Source organism: Rutilus rutilus (genome assembly GCF_951802725.1).
Source record: "Rutilus rutilus genome assembly, chromosome: 7".
Lineage (NCBI taxonomy): Eukaryota > Metazoa > Chordata > Actinopteri > Cypriniformes > Leuciscidae > Rutilus > Rutilus rutilus.
In genome coordinates, this window is record NC_140221.1 from 15523749 (window position 1) to 15541045 (window position 17297).

At 36.1% G+C, this 17297-nt stretch overlaps 1 protein-coding gene across 1 annotated transcript in view; it reads right to left on the reverse strand.

Moving 5' to 3' along the window:
• col27a1b (collagen, type XXVII, alpha 1b) overlaps window positions 1-17297 on the reverse strand; it is a 113447-nt gene that overhangs the window by 9283 nt on the left and 86867 nt on the right. Inside the window, exons 29-56 of the mRNA XM_084414038.1 lie at window positions 16331-16384; window positions 15574-15618; window positions 15291-15335; window positions 15162-15215; window positions 14207-14260; window positions 11864-11917; window positions 11105-11158; window positions 9822-9875; window positions 9574-9681; window positions 8313-8366; window positions 8084-8191; window positions 7735-7788; window positions 7491-7544; window positions 7142-7198; window positions 6989-7042; window positions 6827-6880; window positions 6343-6396; window positions 5926-5979; window positions 5741-5848; window positions 5518-5625; window positions 5295-5402; window positions 4541-4594; window positions 3428-3490; window positions 3281-3334; window positions 3161-3196; window positions 1967-1984; window positions 1827-1862; window positions 1674-1700 (exon numbers count right to left, since the gene is read on the reverse strand). Coding sequence (XP_084270164.1) covers window positions 1674-1700; window positions 1827-1862; window positions 1967-1984; window positions 3161-3196; window positions 3281-3334; window positions 3428-3490; window positions 4541-4594; window positions 5295-5402; window positions 5518-5625; window positions 5741-5848; window positions 5926-5979; window positions 6343-6396; window positions 6827-6880; window positions 6989-7042; window positions 7142-7198; window positions 7491-7544; window positions 7735-7788; window positions 8084-8191; window positions 8313-8366; window positions 9574-9681; window positions 9822-9875; window positions 11105-11158; window positions 11864-11917; window positions 14207-14260; window positions 15162-15215; window positions 15291-15335; window positions 15574-15618; window positions 16331-16384 — 1677 coding nt within the window. The remainder of the gene's footprint in view (window positions 1-1673; window positions 1701-1826; window positions 1863-1966; window positions 1985-3160; window positions 3197-3280; window positions 3335-3427; window positions 3491-4540; window positions 4595-5294; window positions 5403-5517; window positions 5626-5740; window positions 5849-5925; window positions 5980-6342; window positions 6397-6826; window positions 6881-6988; window positions 7043-7141; window positions 7199-7490; window positions 7545-7734; window positions 7789-8083; window positions 8192-8312; window positions 8367-9573; window positions 9682-9821; window positions 9876-11104; window positions 11159-11863; window positions 11918-14206; window positions 14261-15161; window positions 15216-15290; window positions 15336-15573; window positions 15619-16330; window positions 16385-17297) is intronic.

The following is a 17297-nucleotide window of genomic DNA, read 5'->3' on the forward strand; positions in this document are numbered from 1 at the left end:
GAGATGAACGTGTTCTAACGCATTTTTAGTCAATAAAATGTTAATACAATAGTACATATTTGACCATTCATTTTTTGACATAATAGGGGAAGCCGAGCTTCCCTTGCAGTCTTAAAGAAATCCCCACAGTTTACAACATCCTTTTAATTTTCCTGGCAAAAACGTCCAAAGTCTTTCACACAAAAATCAGTCAACAGGCTTTCATAGACAAACTAGGAAGTCAGGGAAGTTTTTTTTTAAGTTTCGTTACAAGCTGTTCACACATTGGCAATAAAAAGCGATTCATTCGTACCTATAGCCCCTTTAACAGTAGTAACTACCTGATTAAGTTAAGTGAAGATGCCACAGAACAGACAGAGTTCACTGCTTTGCAGTCAAGTTAATTTGCTAAGGTCAATGATATCGAAACTAAAACTAGACTTGGACACAGAAGCTCTTGAACATTTTGAACACTATTTGGCACCTACGGGAATGTGAAGGAGCACCAAGAGCCTCATTTTCCTAAGAGAAAACAAAGTAGAGTACGACTATGAAGGAAGGTAAACAGTACAATGATTAAAGAAGAAGATTCTTTCCTATATTCAAACACAATATGTGGTGTATCGGCTATCATGTAAGTGTGAGTGCTTTTATTTTTAGGAGAACAAAGCAGCATTTGAAGGAAGGATAGGTACTATCCTATTGTGAGAGATTTTCAGGTAGCTCATAACAGCAATCTTATAATGGAAGCAATAGAAACAGGAAAAAAAAATGGTGGTGGTTGGGGTTGACTTTACAGCCTGCAGTCTCCAGAGCGCTATATAAATGTAATGAATTATTATTATTATTATTTAGTCCCTTTCTTTGAAATTGTTTTTGTCTTTCTTTAGTAATGAAAATGCTTATTTTTTATGTACATGTTTTTTCTAACCGTTATGTATTATCAATTTCCCCCCCTTAATGTAGTGGATTTTAGTGGTGTCTTAGTGGTTTTCTTGACAATTATTACTTTTGTTTGTAATTTCATCTGAGCGGGTGTGTTTAATTAGGCTGCTTTGGGTGAGAAGCTTTTTCTTGAGAAGGAGGGCCTGCCCCAATACCTACACTTGCGGTATTTTCCTGTATTTGGCCCAAGTGTTCAAGAGGGCGTATAACTTTTGATTAGCCAATGGGACACTATTTACATATTAGTTTGTGAAAACACATACAAAAATACAGAGCTTTATTTACACAATTTAGTTTTAAATACTTTTGTATTTAAACTTTTAAATGTCCGTTCAGTAGTCCCTATGTAACAGATGACAATTGAATTTGCTTCTAATTAGGTGATTAAAGGAGTTGCAAATACAAATTGCAAAATACTCATCTCTGTACCAATAAAATGTGCAACACATTTTCCTAATAAATTATATGTAATTTCTAATTAATTTAACTTAAACTGGAAGGTTTTGTGCAAAAAAATTTTTTTTTGCAATTTCGGGGCACACAAGTTTCTGAACATGATGAATAATGTGATATGCCTAGCCTCAAATGCTGCTCAGAAGCAGTATTAGAGATAGTGTGGATTTAGTGTGCATTAAGGGCACTGAGCTTTGGCATTTATTAGTCTTCTGCCCTTACCTCCTGTCGCATGCATGTACTCTCAAGTGGCCAAGACCGACAAAGATACCTTAATATATTCTAGGCATACTTACATGAGCCAAAGATACACCAGGAAGCCCCTATAAACCAATGAGAGATAAAGAAAAAGAAAGCACTGATTACTCTGAGCTTCAGCTAAATGCAATTCAAGGATGACACATACTGTACTATTCATTTGTTTGTTAAAATGCATTAAGACTACTTACTGGAGGTCCAGGTGGTCCACGAGGACCTGGATGTCCCTAAAGATTGGCGAAAAGAACATTTTTATGTTGGTTAAATCGTACTACTTAATTTATATGAATAAACATCGGTAGTAACATTGAAGGACATTGGGGAAACATACCCTGGGTCCCTGAACACCCTATTTCAAATAAAAGGAGAAACACAAAATGTTATTTTCAGTGGCGAACCCTTTTCAAACATGAATTCACTTGGAAATTGACTAGAAATGGTTACCCCAACTAATCTGAATGTAGCTTGAAAGTGTCATAGGCTAAGTCTCATTCCACTCTCTAGTTCCACATGCTGTGAATCAGTTCATGAATATAAATGATTCAATTACCTGCAACACAAGTTCCCAGTTACAAGATTCCCAGTGTATTCAGTGAACTTGTAGAGTGAATGTTTGAGTGCACTTGGAACAATTTTGAGTTGACAATGCAACAGCTTTAGAAATGGTTTAATCCCTGGGAAGTGCACTTGAGTGGATTGAGACACACCCCTAAGGCCCCGATATACTTCAAGTGAAATCGAAGAACAAACTAGTGTGATATCATTTCGAACAAAATTAGGCCACAACTAAGCGTTTCAGGAGTTCTAAACATCTTGCCTTAGTGATCTTTCCAGAAATGTTACACTGGTAAACACCTTTGAACTACGTAATTACGTTGTGATTACATAATAGGTAGCTGTGCTCTGGGGCTTCACCTTCTTTTACGTGGAAATCTTCTGTTTCATTTCTTCTGTTATGTCAGTCGAGGTCAGACGCAAGAAAAATAAAATAAACTAAAAAACACACTGGAGAGCTGCTTTATAGTAGAAATTGAAGCTGTAATTCTAAATGAAAGTGACACTGACACTGTTTTTAATACTGTAAAGCTGCTTGCTTTGCTATGAAGTGCTATAAATAAACATGACATGACTCAAATGGACTCCCAAATTGCAGAGGACATGCAAACATATCCACATCCCTATGTTTACTGTCATTTGTGTTGTATGTTTATTTTGTTATTGAGAGAAAAGCGCCTAGCACATATTTATTTATTAGTCTACCCAGCAGCGTGAGCGGCGTTGGAAAGTTGGCTAACATTATACCGCTGCAAGAATATTTCAACTTCTTTTTACCACTTAGCAAAGAATGAAAAAGAACTTTGCGAGTATATATCCCTTGGTGCCCTTAGACTCCCATCTCATTAATGTCACTGAACGGAGATGATAAGGCAGGAAGTGAGTTTATGCCACAATCAATGCCAGTCTAAAACAAGATTATATAGGAACCATACGTATTAGAAGTTCAGCATTTCAAAAGGATTCTTACCATTTCCCCTTTATTTCCTTTATCTCCTTGTGGTCCCTAATAAAAAGAGGATCTTTTTAGATTATGCACCCAATTAGAAGCCACCTGTGAAACATCTTGAGTGATTCAGATCATACATACTGGGTTACCACTAGGCCCAATGATACCAACGGGTCCGATGGCTCCTTGCATCCCCTTAAAAGAAGAAACACCTACAGTAGTTGCTGATCAAGAACTCTTCATCCAACTCATTGGTGTTTTAACAACAGTTCTCACAGTGGTACTTACCATTAAACCCAGAGGACCCTTTGGGCCCTGGATACCCACAGAGCCAAGGTCTCCAGGTGGCCCCTGTAAATGACAGAAACACTTTAGAGGTCAAAACTGTTTGGCCTTAAACTGACACAAATGTCATCACAAAGCTTTTGGTTATACTGCATGAATAGATCTCTCAAAGCTGCTTAAAGAAGATATTTTTCATCTTACGCTACAGTGCTTCTACAGCTGTAATGAAATGCTACAGTAGATTGCACTGTTTGCTTGAAGGCTTAGCATTTAAATGAGAAGGAAACAATTACTGCTTGCCTGATTAATTGGATTCTGACGAATCACATAAATGTGCTCTTTCTTTTCAGTTTAGACTGTTCATTAATCACAAGACTAGTCACTGGTTTTATGTAAGCATCATTAAACATTATTAAACACCTTGCAGCTTTACTTTGTGTAATAGATTTGATCTGTGGTGAAATCTACCCTTTTTTAGCCTCTGGTAAAACAGGAAATCATTTCAGATACTCAGAATAAAGAGGACATTTCCATGTGAAACAGGGTATTCAAGGAAGGGACTTGATTGGTTCTCATCTTCTCAGTTCTGGCACATGCGTTGTGGCTCGTGAACTCACATCAGAGGCCCACAAAGAAGAAAATTAATAGTTGAATAAAGTCGTTATTTTGGGGGTTTTTTGCGCACAAAAAGTATTCTCGTCGCTTGATAAACTTAAGGTTGAGCCACTGTAGTCACTTGGACTATTTTAACAATGTCTTTACTAACTTTTCTGGGCCGGCAGATGCAATTACCTAGCAGCCTATGAAGGAGTGAGCCAGCTCTCAGATTTCATCAAAAATATCTTAATTTGTGTTCCGAAGATGAACGAAAGTCTTACGGGGTTGGAACAACAATGAGGGTAAGTATTACTGACAGAATTTTTGGGTGAACTATCCCTTTAAAAAGGATGTGGAGAAAATACATTTGGATGAAAGATTATGAAGACAAGCTTTTTTTTATTTGTAACATGCACAGATCATTCACAATAAGACCAGCAACACATATTAAAGTAAACATGGCAATTTTTATGAAAATTTGTATTTATATGATTACAGTAGTACAATAAGTGTGTTTACCTGTGGTCCAAACATTCCAAGAACTCCAGGAAATCCCTGTTCACCAGTATCACCCTAAAGAGAAAATCAAACAGAACAGTGTCAAAAACAGTTTGTGACAATTAGTGTTAAAGAAATGTCACTGTCATTCATTCATTAACTGATAAATAGACTGAAAACATGTATATACACTACCGTTCAAAAGTTTAGGGCCAGTAAGATTTTAATTATTATTTTAAATTAACACTTGGATGCATTAAATAGATCAAATGTGAAAGTAAAGGAAATGTTCAAATATTTCAATGCTGCCCTTTTGCCCCTCTTTTTCTATTCATCAAAGAATCCTGAAAGAATGTATCTCAGTTTCCACAAAAATATTAAGCAGCACAACCATTTTCAACAGTGATAATAATAAAATAAAATAAATGTCTTGAGCACCAAATCTAATATTTCATAATATTAGTTTTTTTCCCTGTATTTTTTATCAAATAAATGCAGCCTAGGTGAACATTAGAGACTTATTTAAAAAAAAAAAAAAAAGTTGCATGGTAGGGTACCGTATATCATCTAGGCAGGTGCACTTTGTCATTGTTAAAAAGTCAAAATGCTGTAATTGTCCAGTCAGAATCAAGTATTTTAAAGAGTTGTGTAAGAAGTTACTGCCTGATTGCAGCAATTATGTTTGATTTTTAGAGGTTCATCATTTAAGCAATCTGACATCATTGATGTGTTTGTCCTATTTGCAATGGATCGATAACAGACAAGCGATACTCACAGGTTGCCCTTTGATCCCTCTGTCACCTTGTTTTCCAGGAAATCCCATTCCTCCATTAAATCCTCTTTTGCCTGGAGGTCCAGTTTGGCCAGGGATGCCCCTGTCACCCTAAAGCACAACATAGTGGAATGTTTAAGCTAACACCAGCATATATTGTGAAAGATGCAGATAGTAGTGACACACAAACACAAAGAGCAGGTCACTATCCATATAAGCAAGTTACCTTTGGGCCAAAAGAGCCTTGAATTCCAGGCAAACCTGGTACACCTGCATTTCCTTGAGGACCTGGTTTTCCAGGAAGACCAAACTCCCCATCACTTCCATGCTCACCCTAACGCACATAACAGAGGAGGAAAAACAAACCAAAACATCACAAACCACAAAAAGCACCTGGGCCATATAAAGTGTTACATTGAGAGCATTGAGAATTACATTCATTGTCTTACTGGCATTCCTTTAGCTCCATCTTTCCCGAGGGCTCCATCAACCCCAGGATCACCCTCAAGACCCTCACGACCAACAACTCCCCTGGGACCAGGAAGACCAACAGGACCCTGTGGGAGAATCACAACTGTTGTAGGTTTATCATGATGTCACTGAACTCAGTTCAGTGTGTAAGAAACGTACTTACAGGGGACCCTCGATTTCCAGATTCACCACGAGGACCGTTTTTGCCTTTTGGACCCTGAATAAAATCGGTTATTCAGTTGAGATGGATATTATGGCCTGGTTTTACAATCAGGGCTTAGATTAAGCCAGGATTAGATCTTAGTTCAGTTAGGACATTTAAGTAGATTTAATAAACATGCCTTAGAAAAAAAACATTACTAGTGTGCATCTTGAGACAAAACAAAGGCACTGATATATTTTAAGATATCTCAGTGCAAGTTGCTTTCAGTTAAAACAGCTCAAACATGCATTTTAGTCTGGGAATAATCGTAAGCATTGTGTGTGACACCGGGGGTATATGATTTAAAATAGAGGCCATGTGTGTGCATTATAGACAAAACAAAATCCACATTATGTTTGTGTCCACATGGTAAATTACTTTATTGCCTTTGGATCCTTTAGGCCCTGGAAAACCTCTTGGCCCTGCATTTCCCTGTGGTTATAGACAGGGAAAGTAAAATGAAGAAAAGTATGAAAATTTATATTTTATATAATTCGTTAACTAAAACCATACATATTTTCATTATTTGAAATAAAATTAACATTTATTGAAATAAAACAAAATGCTAAAAAACTTAAACATACTTTTTTTATTTCAGCTAGTTGCCATAGCGACATTTCTCATTTTCATTGAAGTACTAAAATAACTCAAACTAAATAAACTCAAACTAAAAACCATTATTAAATTACTATAAACTTAATAAAACAATAAAAAGTATACAGAGGTATTTAAAAAAAAAGACTAAATAAATTACTTTAACTACAATAAAAATGAATTTAAAATATGAACAAAACTATAATAGCATATCAAAGAAATTAAATAACACTGGTTTAAAGATGTAATTATTGGTAGATTTACTCACAGGGAGTCCAGGAGCCCCCGGGTTTCCTCTTTCTCCATGAACACCTTCATGACCCTTTAGATTTAAAAATTGAAATTCAAAAATTGACATATAAAGTATATGTAATTAGTGATCTATATATTCAAAAACAAATGTGTATAAAATAAAAAGCAAAAAACTTACTGGGTATCCAGGGTCACCTGGCTCTCCCCTTTCTCCTCTGTTGCCGACAGTTCCCTGAATCCCAATGAAAACCAAACACAATGATCAGTTTAGCATCCAGAATTCTCCCAAAACAAGACATAAATGTGTAGTAAATCTAGCGGACTGACTCACGATGTCACCTGAAGGACCAGGTGGACCTTCAACCTTCCCATCATCTCCTTGCTCTCCCTAAAAAATAAATTTTTTTTAAGCATTAATTTCTGAAATTTTCTACCTAAAATATTGTATATAGTTGGCCATGCACTGTGTATGTCCTAAGGAAAAACAACATTAATAAATTAGAGTTTATAAAAATCTGGAAGGTGATTTAAAAGAAGGTTATCCTCCAAAGTCTGTTTAGATTTTTGGAAAATACAATGTTTGTTTTTATTATGCAAAACCAAAGAAATCATCTGTTAGATTTCTTGGGCTTCTGAAACTAGCTTCTAGTTATAAGCAATCTTTTTTGATATTTTTTTACCTTTTCACCTTTTGGTCCTAGGGATCCCATTGGACCTTGTGGTCCTTGATGACCCTAAAGTAAACATTAAAGAAAAGAAGTGGAGTATGGAACTATTTGAGCACTCAAAGACAAGTCAACTAGCTCTAACAAGCCCTATTAACTCAGAACTTCACATGATGCAGAGCAGATGTTTTGACTGTACCACTTTATGCTGAGGTAAAATTAAGTTTTATAAGGCATGTCTATGTTAAATAACTCTTACTTCATATCCCACTAAACCCGGTTCTCCTTGCTGACCCATTTTTCCTGGAGCACCCTGAAAATGATAGCCATGGAATCTGAGTTAGTTTCAGATAGCAAAATCAGACATTGCATTCTTGCCAAAAAAACACACAAATATCAGCATTCTCTGTGGTATGTTGATGTAATATGAAATGTTTAAAATCAAACAATATCTCTGGCAAGGCTTTTTCAGAGAAAAGCATTTGTAATTATTTCTCTCTTCCTCACTTAATGCCGTTTCGGTTGACGGCATTGACGTAGAACATTAAAGTATTAAAATAAAATAGATTTTGCAGAAGACAGCCCTTTGAAAACAACAAAGTATGTACCATAAATCCAGTAGTTCCTCTGCTTCCTTTTGGCCCGATGAAACCCATGGCACCTTGCTCTCCCATTGGTCCAGTCTCGCCAAGGTGACCCTGGTGACCTTTGCTGCCCTGAAATGAATTTAAGCATCATTTATACTCTACATTTGGAAGAACACACACTGATATCTAATGATATGTACTGAGAATGTTGATGGGTAACCATGTAAACTGAAATGCCAACATAAAATACCTTCTCTCCAGGTTTTCCCCTCTCACCAATTTTTCCAGGTTTACCCTCAGGGCCCTGAAATTAACATGACAGAGTTGACAAACTGCAAAAATGAATAGAGCGATATCTCTGAATGAACACATTCAGTAATGACTTATGAGTTTGATCATTCAGCACAACCACAAGTATGTGCAGTTTGTCTTTGCTGTCATCCAACATCACTCAATCTTCAATAAAACTTTAAAGCATGTGGTACAGCAATATAAAGTGACCGAGAGTGAAATGATTTATACCAGTCCTGCTGAGAAACTGCTGAAACCAGCCTAAGGTGATTAACCCTAACCTAACCCTACCCCAGCCTGACCAGCTATAAGTGACCAAAACTTCTCTAAAACCTGCAAACCAAACCAGCCTGACTACTGAAAACAATCTAATTTAGTGGTAAACTATTTTTTAAACTATAAACTATAAACACAATCTGAAGAATACACCAACTAACAAACCTCAAACTTTCCGGTCAAAATCAAATATTTTAGTCAGAATGATATTCTCTTTTGACACAAAACCTAACAAATACACAGACTATCTTCCTGCCTAGTGAACACTAGTGAGCTCAATTCGTAACACTGTAACAAAAACATCTTATTGGGATTCAGGAATAATTTTGCAGATCAGTGACTTGCAGATCAGTGACTTTACACTACAGTAAAGTGATCTTAAAGTAGATGAAAACCACCAGAGAAGAAAAGTTTAAATACCAATGCAACATAATAAAGTATACTGCCAATTACAGTCCAGTACTAAATAAATAAATTCAGTATCCTCTGCAACTTTGGCCAAATTTAATTACAGTAAACAGTACTATAGCAGTTTTGCTACTTCATGTTTATTCATGGATAAATGTGTGTTATTTGAGTTCACATTGTGACACTTGAGTTATTTATATTATGTGTTTGTTTTATGAATGAGAACATGGTTAAACCTGTGTAAAATTAGGGCATTCTTATGTAGTTTTTCAGAAAGCATTAATACAATTTGAATGTGTGTGAAAGCAGTGTTTTGAGAAATATTTCTTTGTTTTGAGAACTGAATGAATGGTTTGGGAAATTGTGCCAAATGAATCAGTATGTTAGAAATCGAGGAAAACTGGAATAACAAGCAAAAAACCACAATCAATAACTTTTTTCTTACTGCTAAATATGCAAAAACAATAGCACTGTAAGGAGCACATGAATATCTCAACAAAATGATCAGCTATTTCCAAATAGAAAAGAGCAAACACCTTGATGCCTATTAAGCCAGGATCTCCAGGACGCCCCTCCGTTCCTTTAAATCCGATGACTCCTTTTTCACCTGTTTCACCCTCCATTCCAATATCCCCCTTTTCACCCTAGAGACAACAACACTTGTTGAGACTTAGGGTCAATAAAATATTATCTATCCAAGCAAAGGACTAAACAATGTTTACGGACATTTTCTTAATTAAAGTGATCATGCGAAAATAAAAAAAAGTTTTGTCAGTTTTCTGACCTTAGCTCCATCAGGACCGCTCAGACCAGCCTCTCCATCAAGTCCAGGGTCACCCTAAACGAGAGCTTTGTTTAAATAAATTCACTGTACTACTTTAAAGAGACAGATATGGACTTTCATCTGGGTAGATGCCATATTTAACTTGACACAAATGAAAACAATGCTGTGAGGGACAAACATGTAGTTTCAAGGTTGCATCTAATAAACCATCCCTTGTGAAAAACAAGTACACTTGATCCTACTTTTAAAAAGAGGACCTGTTAAGGAAATAATGTACCTTAAAAAAATACTTAAGTATGAACTGAATGTAAAGGTTTTTTTTTATATTTATTTTTATTGAAATTAAATGCAATTAGCTGAACTTTACAGTGTTTTTTTTTTTTTTTGACCCACTGAAATAGGACTTAATTACATATTTATATATGATTTTATAATTCTATTGTCTTTGAAATATGGTTAAAGTGTACTGCTGTATACATATACTGACATGCATTCATGGTAAACTAAAATATAAGTTTCTTAAGTATACTTAAGTGTATAAGTGTAATTTCTATTGAAACTTCACGTATTTAAATACATTTGTAATTACAATAAGTAATAAGTACATTAAGTACCTTACATGTGCTTTAGTATGCCAACACATCAAAATGAGTGTACAGTAAAAAATTTATTTAACATTATTACTAAGCTCACATTTTAACAGTGTACTCTCTTTAAATACTCATTAGTACTATATTAAGTACTGCTTAAAATAAATAAATACATGTAATATTTGAAGTATACTGCAAGTGCACATTCAATATAATTAAGCACAAATTACTATAATGTTTTGTGTAGGAGTTGGCTGGTTATAGCCACTCCCACTGGTTACTCAACTGTTTTGATGATCCACTCATTGCTAACAGTTTAAAGAATGTTTGTGTGAACAATGGATGTGCATTCTGAAGAAGACTGTGCCGAGCCGAAACCCTTGTGCCAAGTTGATCAACATTTTTGCCCCCGGTTAAGGACTTAAGCCAAGTCCCAGACTAAAAATGCATGTTTGAGCTGTTTTAACTGAAAGCAATTTGCACTGAGATATCTTACATCTTTACACCTAATGATGTGAATGCCTTGGAATTTTTGTTGTTTCATAATTAAGCACACTTCTTTTTAATAAAGAATGTTTTTTATTCTGTCCATTGTAATTTTGGGGGAAATATGTATGTATTTTAAGTGTTATTAAATTAAATATGGCATCTCTCCTGAATAAAGCCATTTGCAGCTAAAATGAAGAAACCTACTCGAGGTCCAATCAAGCCTTGCTCGCCAATATTCCCAGGAGATCCAACTGCACCCTAGAAAGTGTGGAAAAAAGTTACTCCATTTTGTGACCAAGTATTGAAATTTCAATATTTCATTCATTAATTTTATAACAATACTGGGAGATTATTGTGAAAGAAATTTCATCAGTATACGTTTTATTGTGCTTATTGAACATTGTACTATGTTTGCATTTTCTCTATGTTTAACTTTTCTCTGCTGATGTAATAGAACAAAAAGAACAGTTATAACAGAACAAAGAACAGTTATTGATCTTATGGATGTATATGACCATCGTATGTGTGCGTGACAAGAGAGCCTCTGAACAAAGTCTAAACAATGGTCCATGTATGGTTGAAAATACTTTGATTGGCCTAGAGCGATAACATTCGGGGAGTCAAGCATTATAAAAGAGAAAGGATGCCCTCCCTTCACTGTCCCACTTCTGCAGCCACTCTGTATGACTGTTTTACTGCTGGCCTTTCCTTGCAAGGGAATAAATAATCTTTAGAGACAATTGGTAAATGTTTGTCTCTTATTCAGTGATATCATTTTGTTTGCCACCACATTCTCAAATAGCCCAAGATAATTATGTATATCCAGATAGGCTTTGTATAGAACATCTGCATATGATCACAGTAATCTCACTATGGTAAATGTTGGACATGACATCATTGCACAGCGGCTACAGCACACTAATCAGCATTCAGTACCATGTATGAGAAAACAGGGGATTTTACCTTCTCTCCTGGTTCACCTGGTAAGCCCCGCTCTCCAACCTTCCCAGGTAAGCCCTGTTACACAAACCAGGAAACTAATGAACGTTGAGCGTTTAGCTTTCTGAATCTTGCTACAATCTTTGGTCCCTCACAGCTAACACAACATATGGGAATAATGGATAGGTAATTAGAAACAAAGCGAATATGTGGGACAAAATCTGTTTCTTATTTCTCGTAAAGTATTTTAATTAGCAAAGCCAAGCTAAGTGTTGTCTAATGCCACTCAAGGACATTGTAATTGTTTACAGGAACAAAAACTAATTTGGCATTGGCTAAATTTGGGCATAATGATAATTGTTTGTTTTAAAAAAACAAACATAAAGATGGTCATAATGGGAAATAACACAGCTGGAAAAGTAAATAACAAACTGACTTAACACTGCTGGAAGTACAATATAAAAGCAACACGTTCTCACACCCAACTCGTCACTTTTTTAACGCACAGAGTATCCCTTTAGCGTAGTTTTTCTGACGCACAGGGTACTCCATTCCTTTCCGTTAAAAACATTTTGGTTTGACTGTATATTGTGGAGCAACTAACCCCACTCCTACCCTAAACCTGAAGGTGGAACTGAAGGTGTGAGAATAAACACGAAACACGTGATCACTGTCATGCGGTGAATCCGGCCAATCGTGGAACAGCTGTGTCATCATCAGAGCTCGTGCAGCCACTCTTGAGAAACTGTGCAGAATGAAACAGCCGGCTGCTCTCGAATCGCTCTCACGGTACTTTGATGGCATACGTTACAGTCACGTAGCGTCAGCGCTGTCTCAAGTCGGACAAAATTTCTTAAAAAAATAGAATTTTTATTGTTGCAAACTGCATTTTTACATTTTATACCACCCCACCCCACCCCACCCACAATAAACAACCCTACCCAGTCCCAACAAAGCAATCCCAATCTGAACAACAAGACACCTGAAGATAAAAAATAAAAAAAGAATAAAAAAAAAGAATTACATACATGCATACATACACCTACATACAAGCAAATATACATGCATAATTGAGATGATAATATTATAATTTTTTTTTTAATATATATATATATATACCCCCACTCAATCCACGTCTAAGGTTTGTAAATCATTAAAGAATGTAATAAATTGTTTTTCAAAAAAGATTCCCCCCTACCTCTGATATTGTACTTAATTTTTCCAAGTTTGAAAAAAGGCCAAATCTTTGAGCCAAACTAAAATAGAAGGGGGTTGTGGGGAGGTCCAAGATAACAGTATTCTGCGCCTAGCAAGAAGAGATGTAAAAGTAACGACATCAGCCTGTCTACGGCTTAAAGGCTGACACCGAGATGAAACACCAAAGACTGCAATCAAAGGGCAAACAGCTAACTTGACCCCTAGGACATCAGAAACTATTTTAAAGAAAGAATTCCAAACGTTTTGTAACTTGGGACGAAATACAAACATATGGCTATGGTTACATGGTGAAAGTTTATCACACAAATCTGAAACATTGGGATATAATTTAGATTTTAGAAGTTTTGTCTTCGAGAGATGAGCTCTGAATAGTTTTAAATTGTATAAAGCTAAGTCTAGCACACAAAGTGGTGGTACGTACATTGTCTAATACTCTACTCCAGAAGTCATCCTCAAACTCTAAGTCAAGTTCCTCTTCCCAAGCCCTGATAATTTTAATGTTGTGAGCATTATCGTTTGACAAGATAATTGCATATATTGTATCTTTGAGATAATCCCACCCATATGAGGATTCAGTTTAATGCCTCTTCCCATGTAGCCTTTGTAGGCAAAGAGGGAAACAAGGAGAACAGAGAGGAGGCACAGCGCCTAATTTGAATATAACGAGATAGGTGAGAGGGGAGCGGATTAAATGATGAGGACAATTCAGAAAAACTGGCAAACATATCATTAATGAAAAGATCTTCAAAGCATTTCAGACCTTTTTTTTCCCAAAAAGAGTATGATTAGATGATTATTACGTATAGAAGCCATGGTTGAGTCGGACAACATTTCTAACCGGCATGCGCTGCTTCAAGTCAGCCGCTGATCGGTCTGAACAAGCCTAATGCCATTTTACAATCAAAGCTGACGTGATGACGCAACTGGTCACGAGACATACGAGAGCCAATGCAATTTTAATATCAAAGCTGACGTAACGTTTCTTCGGGCGGCAATTTTTTTTATCTGTGACTGTGTATAACATCTATGGCAGAAGGTTTCTCATTGAAAACAATGGAGTACCCTGCGCGTCAAAGTTGGGAGTGAGAATGTGTTGCAACACCATAAAACACATCGACACATATCTGAAGATAATATAAAGAATCTTACCACTGCTCCAGTCTCACCCAATGGACCTAATACTCCAGGTGACCCTTGAGGACCCTATTAGGAGACAGAAGACATATTAAAAAACTGCCGTTCAAAAGTTTGGGGGCAGTAAGATTTTGCATTAAATTGATCAAAAATTACATTTATAATGTTACAAAAGATTTAGATTTCAAATAAATGTCATTCTTTTTGAATTTCTATTCATCAAAGAATCCTGAAAAAAGCATCACGGTTTCCACAAACTGTTTTCCACAATGATAATAAGATAATTTCTTGAGCACCAAATCAGCATATTAGAATGATTTCTGAAGGATCATGTGACACTGAAGTAATGGCTGCTGAAAATACAGCTTTGCCATCACAGGAATTATATTTTAAAAATTTTAATTCAATTACTTTACAATATTACTGTTGTTTACTGTAATTTTGATCCTATAAATGCAGTCTTGGTGAGCATATGAGACTTTTTTTCATCAACAGCCAAATAGCTTTTCAGGCATTGTTATAGCCAACTCTTGTCCAAAACTGGCTCCATTATGGTATGGAACAATCACTTATCACAAATTTCTTTTTCTTTTCTAAAAAAAATTCTTGTTGAAAATCCTGTTTCACTTGAGAATAGAATACATGCTGCCATTAGATGTGTCACATCACCATGACGTAATCAAACCTGACATGTCATACAGCATGTGAACGCACCATTCGTAAATTGATCTGAACAGCGAAGGGGAACATGTTCAGTTTCTTACACAAAATTACTGTATAACTTTAGAAGACTTGCAATTGATTGACTGTTTTATGATGCTTTTTTTGGTGTTTTGGAGCTTGACAGCCCAAGTCTCAATTCATTATATGGAAAAGAGCAACCAGTACATTTTTCAGCATTTCTTCTTTTGTGTTTCACTAAAAAAAGAAAGATTATGACAGAATTACTCCTTTGTGCAAATGTACTTACAGGTTCTCCTAAGACGCCCTTTGCTCCAGGAGGTCCAGTTCGTCCTTGAATACCCTATAAATGGATGAGTTTTGTGAACATTTAACAAAGTTGATGCTAATAAGGATGTCAGTTACTTCATTTACTTACTGTAAATCCAGTTGGTCCTGTTTCACCAGTTTCACCAATTTTACCCTAAAACACAAGAGAGAATCTCAGTGCTCCACTTAAACACTATACCGCCTGCATGACCATCTTTCCTATAATAACATTGTCAGCAAAACTAGATCTTCTGTGAAATGTTTTATTGATCTTTCATGATCTGTTTTGCTTTCTGAAGACCTAAGCATCAGCTAACCTTAAACTCTGTCCAGTATGCAATGATATCAAACTGATAGTTTCAAAATAAAACAAATAAAACCTGTAATTTTACCATTTGTCCATTGAAACCTTGTTTTCCTGGTGGGCCCTCAGGACCCTGCAGAAAAGGGACAGAATCCGAAACAGTCACCAACTATTTTCCATTGCAACACACTGAGAAACAAATAAAATGATCCTTCTTTATTCTGTTTGATTAAACCAAAACCAAGTATTTTGGAAATGTTTTGGATAAACCTTCAATGCACACTGTTTCCATCATTGAGAGGTTGATAAAAATGTTGTGCTGACGATTTAGATGTGTTTCATATGTTGTTTTGCTCTGTGGTAGGGAAAATGCAGTGCATGCCAGCATGGCGGAAGTCAGTTTCTTCATCTTGAAACAGCATAGCATCACAATGCTGCTTTCAACATGCACTATTTTACTTCGTACAGCTGTATCATGCACAGCCAGATATACTTTTTGAAGTTAACATAAAGTATGACAAACCCATGAGAATAAGATTGCTAACAATTACTAAGCCAAATGTTCCAAAATCTAAAAATTAAGTTGCCAGTGAAGATCAATATCAAAATAATCATATGCAGCTTCTAATTGTGTTTATAAAGAACTGTGAAAACAAGGAAACAGTCATGCAATAATATAAAATTTTGAGTTAGTCAGTTTTTGAATTGTGCACCTCCATGTCCGTGGACCAAAAAGAAGGTGTCTATTAATAACAATAGTTTAAGAATATGTTCTAATCAAACTCATCCGTGTGAGATATTACACAGTAACTAAGCTCTATAAGATCCATTGCTGAACATTTCACCTTAATTCCCATTACTCCTTTTTCTCCAACTGGTCCATCTGGTCCCCTCTCGCCCTGCATAGATTATATCGAGGTGGGAATGGCATTAAGAAGCAGACACATATGGGTGTAAGAAAATAATTAGTTGAACAGCAGAGGGCACATTTGTACAAACAAAGTTATTCTGGGGTCAAGGGAAGGAGTTACTATTACTATATCTAGCAGATGTACATTATGGCATTTTGTCAAAGGTTGACAAACCCATATAACAAAAAGACAACTCATTCAAAGTAATTTGTATGACTTATGGTCTTGAACGAGTCAAATCTCCGACTCACCAGGGGCAAAAACCTGAATGAATGCAGCTTTAAAGACCGCTGTGAAACATTAGCCTTTTACATCATGGAAGTTCAGTTACAGCAGCCATTATATTTCCATTGTGATGATTCATAAGCTTTATGAAAAATGTAGAGCCACAGCTGGGTGATCTCTGACTTTGAGGGATTTCTTTGTCTGGGAGGTGGAAACAGTGATCAATGAGGATATTATTATAGCTGCAACTACTGTGGCTCCTGCCGAAGAACAGACGCATGGTGCTCCTTTGACAGCACTGGTTTTGAGGGCCAACACAACACTGTTGCCTCTGTTCTCCTGATCTGATGTCATTTAGGAAACCTTTGACCTTTCAGGGGCTAATAACAATATTTGAACTGATGGGAATCAGGCCTGGACCAAAACTTCATCATCAAATATTTAAAGGGATAGGTCACCCAAAAATGAAAATTCTGTCATTCTGTTGAATCATTTACTCACCCTCATGTTGTGTCAAACCTGTATGAGTTTCTTTCTTTAGCTAAAGAAAAAAATAAGATATTTTGAAGAATGTTGGTAACCACCAGACAGTTGACGGTAGCCATTGACTTCCACAGTATGTTTTTTTTCCTACTTTGGAAGTCAATGGCTACCGTCAACTGTCTGGTTGTGTTCA